The sequence below is a fragment of the Trachemys scripta genome, chromosome 2 (assembly GCF_013100865.1).
Source record: "Trachemys scripta elegans isolate TJP31775 chromosome 2, CAS_Tse_1.0, whole genome shotgun sequence".
Classification (NCBI taxonomy): Eukaryota; Metazoa; Chordata; order Testudines; family Emydidae; genus Trachemys; species Trachemys scripta.
Genome location: NC_048299.1, coordinates 77,387,347 through 77,394,444, shown reverse-complemented (window position 1 = coordinate 77,394,444; position 7,098 = coordinate 77,387,347). Strand labels below are relative to the sequence as shown.

The following is a 7,098-nucleotide window of genomic DNA, read 5'->3' as shown; positions in this document are numbered from 1 at the left end:
TTGCCTCCGGACCCCAGCCGCCGGCCGGGCACTTCCCCTCCTGGGCTCCAGCGGCGCAGGGTCCGGAGGCATGGGGACTGCCTGAAGCCCACAGCGCTTGAGCAGCTCGGCTCTTAAACAGAGCCGAAGAGTCAAGGGAGGAGCAGAGCCACCATTTTCCCGGACATGTTCGGCTTTTTGGCAATTCCCCCCGGACGGGGGTTTGAGTGCCGAAAAGCCAGACATGTCCGGGAAAAAGAGGACGTATGGTAACCCTATATTTAGGCACCTCCCTGATTTTCAAAACTGTTGAGCAGCTAACAGCTTCCCTGGTCTCATAATCAGGTAGGTGGCTAAATATTATTTTTAATATTATTACAATAGCAACTAGACACCACAACCAAGATTAGGGCCACATTGTGCTAGACACCGTACAAAGACATAGCTGTCCTTTGCCCTGAAGAGATTTCAATCTAAATAGACAAAATAGGGAAACAGGCACAGAGAGGTGAAGCAACTTGCCCAGGTCCCACAGCAGGTCAGTGGGAGAGCTAGGTATAGAACCTAGGACTGATGAAACCCAGTGGACTGCCCTAGCCACCAGACCAAACTGCCTCCCATAGCGGAGATGCATAAATGTGGATTTAGGGACCTAACTTTAGGCTCCTGTTTTTGAGGACTGTGGCTCTGAAGTACAGCTCCTTGGGGAGGGAGGGAGGGGGGAGAGAATTCACTGTTCATACTGGCCAGGAAAGCCATGTTTAGACCCCACAGCAAACATGGTTGTTCCTAAAATAGACAGGGTTTGTCTCTCCAGCTACATGAACACTGTGTTTATTACATCCCAATCTTTGACTGAAGCAATGGCTGGAACATTAGAAATGGAACTGCGTGCAGAGTAGCCACAAAGGGCCCAATTCTCCATTGCCTAGAACTTCATGTAGTCACTTATCCCAGTGCAAAGTGAGTGTAAAATGTTATCACATAAAACTGGCAGCATTCTGGACCCATGTCATACTGCTGAGAATGAGAACACAAGGTGCATGGCAATGGGGAATCATGCCTAGGGATGACTTACTCTATTGATATAGTCTCAAAAGTATGTTATTTTGCTGTCCTGTAGTAGCAATTTTCCCTCCTTCATATAGATGAAATGTAAGGACTATATTGTGGGTGCTTCCTCATGGCACAAAGGACAGGTACAAAACGTACACTAAAAATACTTCCATCTGTTTTATTCTAAAATACACTCTGTGGGGATTGTAATTGAACTTATGAAGCAATTGGAAGAAGCCTAGCTTAAAGCAATGTGTCTATCTGATATAGATGAGGGAATTGGTTTATTGGGAATAATAAAAAACAAACAAAAACCTCATGACCCTAGGCTCTTTAAAGCAAACAAACCAATGAAATAGCTTCTTATAATAGCTCCAAATACATGTATAGTATAAAATGTATGTAATCACTGGAATGTCTGCACTGACAGAATACTTACTACAAAGCTAGGAATGGGTAATGCTAGCTACATTTACTATACACCATTGTTGAGTTCACACAAATAAATGAAAAACTTAATTCAACTTGGATTAAAAATAATATTTTTACATTCCATTTTTCAAAGTGTACCATGCAGTTTTCATTGCCACTGCTTATTCATACAATTTCAGCAGTTTCCTCATTCTTTCCCTCTGCATTTTCCAAGCTTTTTTATTACGTTCAAAACACTACCCTGAAAAAAATAAAAATTAAAAAAAAATACAGCAGAAAAACAGCAAACTTTGTAACAGACTGTTTAGCGGTCAAAGTAGAATTACACAGTCTTTATTATTAGCTGGGCCTTGTTAAGACTAATATGAAACCACATTGACTTTTGACCATTTATACCAGCTGAGTATCTGTCCCTTTGAGTTATGACTGGTAAGCCACTTTCTTTTTCCTTTACATTGTATCGATGTCATAAATAAAGAGGACAAGAATAACCAAGCTAGCATCCTTATGACAATGAAGAACAGTAAATGGATTCCCATGATCATCTATAAAACCTACTAATATTTAGGGTTATTTTTCTAACAAACCAATAGAAGATATATCCCTCACAATTGAACTCTGGGTGCTTAGACCATTATTCTCTGATAGTGACCCAGCTGTCCTCCATGGAACAGAATTTTAAGTTCCATGCACCCGTTCAAATAGTATGAATTCTGGGCCTCTAAAGATAACTTGTGGCACAATAGTAAGACTTTTGCGCCTTTAAAAAAAAGATTAGTTAAGTAGATTGCAGTGATATTTTCCCAGTCACTACTAATGTGAAGAATGAACATAAGAGATCCTAATAACCAGGTTTCTTTATGGAACTGGGTAGCACAATGAGTATCAGACAGATGAAAATTCTAATGAAGTGATGTGATAACATTAAAAAATTCAACCAGAATGCTGTTGTGAACAGACACTTTACTTTGTAAAATATCATTAACAAACAATAAGCAATGATCATATTTGCACCCCCCCCCTTTTTAAATTTACTTTCTTTCTAAAACGTGGAAGTGAATTTATTCCCCAGGAAAGTTGCCAGATTGACAGCACTGAGAACAGATGGATTCCATCTATCTACAAACACATAAAACAGCAATCCAGGTTTCTTCCCATTGTCTTGCCTAACCCATGATCTGGCGGGCCCACCTCTAGGTGTGGGAGAGTAATTCAGTCTCCATTTCCATTCCGATTTTGGTCTTTATGTTGAGACCACCAGCAAGGTTGGCTATTGTGAGGTTTTCCGTCCACTGAGAAGTAGGCAGAAGCCACTGATGCATTTCACATAGATTACTGAATAATCAGTTATTAGTTGGTAACAGCTTTCCTGTATTACCAACCCAAGCCAGTTTGAGCAAACAATGCAGAAGCAAAACATTACATCCTGTGTAACAGGGCTGCCACTACAGAGCAACCCCTCCCGGCTAGAGAGATCCCTTTGCAGCAGCCTCCTGCTTTTCCCCCTTTTCAGTGCCCTTTACAGATGCCCCACAGCCTCTCTTATAAGACCAATCACCCTCCGCTTTCGGCTGGTTTAATACCCAGTTTGACCAGCCAAGTCCATCGTTGCACTCCAAAGGTTCATATTTATCTCTGGTTCTTCTGCCACCCACAAGGAGCTTTTGCCCTGCAGCCTGCTCTTCATAGGGTCACCTCTCACATCTGTCTCTCCCTGGAATTTAGCCTTCTGGCTCTGACCTCCCTCTCTTGCCAGTGTCTCCCCTGTTTGAGAGACAAGCAGGGCCGGCTCCAGGCACCAGCCGAGCAAGCTGGTGCTTGGGGCGGCAGCTTGTAGGAGGCGGCATTCCGCCCAATCCTAGGGCTGCACGGCTGCTTTTTTGTTGTTGTTGTTGTTCTGCTCCGACTGCCCTGTAGGGGGCAGTAGCGTGGAGGACAGGAGCGCCCTGCAGCAAGCCCGGCAGGGCAGCCCGCGTCCTTCCCTCCCAGCCGACCGGAGTGTTGCGGAGCCCTCCTGGCAGGGGGCACGGTGGGAGGGGCCACATGGCAGTGCCCTGCTGAAGCCCTGGCCGCCCCCCTTCTCTCTCTCTCTCTCTCTCCCCCCGCTCCCTTCCCCTCCCCCCGCTAGCCTGGGCACATCTGCAGGGCAGGGAGTCCCCCTGCACCCTGGCTCCGGCCGCGCCGCAGGTTTTTTTTTTTTTGCTTGGGGTGGTCAGAAAGCCAGAGCCGGCCCTGAGGACAAGGCAGTCTAGACACTACCTTCCTCCAGAGTGCTCCACCTGAATGGCTGAAAGAGAGCCCTACCCCACCCTATACTACACGGCCCCTTAAAGGAATAGTGTCCAGGGTTTTTCCCCTGCATCAAACTCCCGCTTCCCCTCTTCAACTGGCTGGCCATTACCTGGGCCTTTGTTCATTCCAAATCCTTGGAACAGGTCATACGGGGGTATACAGCCCCCTCCCCCCAACTCTACGCTTAAAGGGCCCATATACCCCAGTACCTCCTGCTACCAACCACCATCCCCAACCTTCTTACAGCTCATTCCTCTGAGAATTCTTATGGTTTAGATGATTATCGCTCTGCATTTTCACCTTCGAATGAGACTCTACTAAATCAGCTGAAGACTGAACATTTTCTTAACGTGCTTCCAAATGCACGATTGAACAAGGGACTTAAAGCACATGCCTAACATTAGGCACATGACGGGTCCCATTTATTTCATTGGGACCCTTCATGTGCTTAAAATTAGCACATGCTTAAGGACCTCCCTAAATTGGTGCTTCAATTGCTATTTTTAGAGAGACATTGAATCATACATTTCTCACAATAAATGAAAAAGTAAATCTCTACTTACGAAACAGTTGGCAATAGAGGACCTGTAAACTTCTCTTCATGGTATCATCTGGTCCTGCTTGTCTGCCAGTTTATTCATGATTCTGTCTAGAAAATTAAAAGAATAAAAAAAAAATCTATTATTTATTGCAAGCAGAAGTCACATTTTATTTTCCCTCCTGCCAAGAGGCAGCTGCATAGGAAAGTAATGTAGGTAAGCAAAAGGGAAACTGATTCCCTTGTCTTTGTTTTACACATTTTATCCAGACTCCGCAAACAGCACATTGGTACAGGCATGGTTGTGGTCAGAAAGGCAGGCACAAAACAGAGATGACAAAGCAAGGGCATAGAACATCAGCACTAAGAAATTATTCTTGTATTGTGCATGGGACTTGATAAACCGTAAGTGAGATTCTGCGGGGCTTAGTTAGCCAATTAATCCATTGATTGATTTACTTGAGGACAGAAATAGGTCCAGAATATTTAAAATGTGCATTAAAGATCCAATGGACAATGAAGGATCCTCCGGAGATTTTAGAAATATATTGGGTATGTGTGCGCTATTTGAGGGATTTTCAAGATGAAAACATTAATTCCCAGGTACAGGATTTATCTGTGAAAATCCAGCACATAGCAAATTTATAGCCAAATTATCAACTGTTCAAAAATGCTAGTTTATCATGGAAATGACAGTGGGTCTTTACCAGCAGTGGAGCAAATTCAATCCTTTAATAGGAGTCTTAAAATGATACAAATACATTTTTGACAAATGTTGGGTGTCCCAGTGGATGTTAACCGTGGTGTGTACTCAAATGCAAATCACAAGGAGTTTGGTGATCTTGGTCTAGCCCCAAATCATTATTTGGCCATATCACAAGACTTCCACTAAGCAGGCCCATTTCTGATTGTGTATTTGGGGAAGGCCCACCACTGCATAGCAGAAGTGAATTTCAGATACCTCAGGTATCCATCTGTCTTTATAACACTCAACACTGTAGTATTTTTGACCCAAAGACTTCAAATGAGGGATACAAATGGTTGTGCTAAACTGAGAGGACCAAATTGTGCTGCTCAGGTAACACAAAGGGGCCAGAACTAGTGGAGACAAAGGGAATGGGATCTGCCCACAGCTGTCCTCTTGAGAAGTCTCCTGGCAAGGGAAGGGTCTCAAAATGATGGTGGAGAAGTAGGTGGAACACAGTATTATTCTGAAAATCTGGTCCACAGTCAGCCATCGTAACTTAGATCAGCCCCTAAGGTGCTCTAAATTATGCCAGGGCTGGGGTTGGAGTTGGGTCAGCTGGGGAACCTGGCAGCCATAAACTGGCTCCATGGCGACTCTGCCTTTCTCCTGAGTGGAGCAGATCTTGGGAAAGTGGAAAAAATGTTTAGACACGCCATCTTTCCTCTCCTCCACTGCAGTGAACACTAGAGTACTGTGTTGAGAAGTTTATGCAGCAACTGATAAAAATGTGTTTTAGTTGTAAAATGTGTTTTCAATAACTTGCATAGATATTTTTCTCTTAAAAATATGTAAAAATTAATCACAATCACATTGTTCTGCTCAAGGTTAAAATAAATCAGAAGCACAATGCAAATGTGGTTCCAAAATGTCACTATGAATAATAGAGGGACGAGGAGGGTGAGGTAATATTTTTAATTGGACCAACTTTGGTTGGTAAAAGAGACAGACTTTCGAGCTACACAGAGTTCTTCTTCAGATCTTGTCTCTTTCACCAACAGAAGTTAGTCCAGTAAAAGATATTACCTCACCCACCTTCTCTCTATAATAGCTTGGGACCAACACGGCTACAACACCACTGCAAACACTGTGAATAATGTCATACTTGGTACTCAAAGAGAGAATAGCATTCAAAATTCTAAAACTGATAGGAGATTATACATAGAATGCTGAGGGAATTCTCCTGAATTCTTCTCAATAAAAAATAGTCAACACTAAACAGCACTTGATATCTCGTAGCTTTCAGTTCAACCTTTTTCATCATCCAGACTAGTGAAGGCATTTAGGAGTCATTTTAACGTGCTCCGGTATAAATCCTTCAGGGCTTCTTTAAGAGATATCTTGAAGACATCAGATATACCAGCCAAGACAATAAATAGCACTTCTCCACTGAATAAATGCCAAAGGAATTTATGAAAACAGAAGAATCATATTTGACTTGCATGGGGAGGTCTCCTAGGATTGCCACTTTTATTGCCTCTGTTGTGCAATGGAAGAGGAGTCTTTGTTATGTTATCAGATACAGCAGTTTATATACACAGTGACAATGATCACTCTTGCAGTCTTTCCTTTTTTTCCATTTTAAAGAAAGTAGCCCTTAGTAAAATGAGGAACCTTGCATAGTTTGTATCGTGCAAATCATTTGTGTTTTCTCTTAAATTAAAGTAACCATCACTGATTTTTTTAAATTAAATTCAAATGAGGTTCACGATGATGTTGGTGAAACCCACATATATCATGAAAACCCGCTGAGGAGTGACCCATTTTTATTTTGTCCCGAGTAGCAAACAAAGGAGAGAGGAAGATTTTTTTAGTACAAGCAGGTGCTTTCCTATTTATATCAAAGGGAGCAAGATCAGGGCCTCCTGGCTCTGTTACTGCACTCATTGAAGTGAAAGGCATAAGATCTGGGCCTGTATGCACAAACCAGACATAAGATAGTTCATTACAATATTTTCCAAAACAGACATCGCACAATTCTATGTTTAGCATAACTTAATTAATATATTAACCAAAATATACACAGCAGAAGATCCTCATTGCACAAACCACTTAC

General features: G+C 42.6%; 1 protein-coding gene across 3 annotated transcripts in view; it reads right to left on the bottom strand.

The window, feature by feature from the left end:
* TMEM108 (transmembrane protein 108) overlaps positions 1-7,098 on the bottom strand; it is a 273,314-nt gene that overhangs the window by 117,036 nt on the left and 149,180 nt on the right. For all 3 annotated transcript variants that reach the window (XM_034760933.1, XM_034760936.1, XM_034760935.1), the window contains one exon: positions 4,323-4,408. In XM_034760933.1, the coding sequence (XP_034616824.1) occupies positions 4,323-4,362 (40 nt within the window). In that variant the 5' untranslated portion in view covers positions 4,363-4,408. The remainder of the gene's footprint in view (positions 1-4,322; positions 4,409-7,098) is intronic.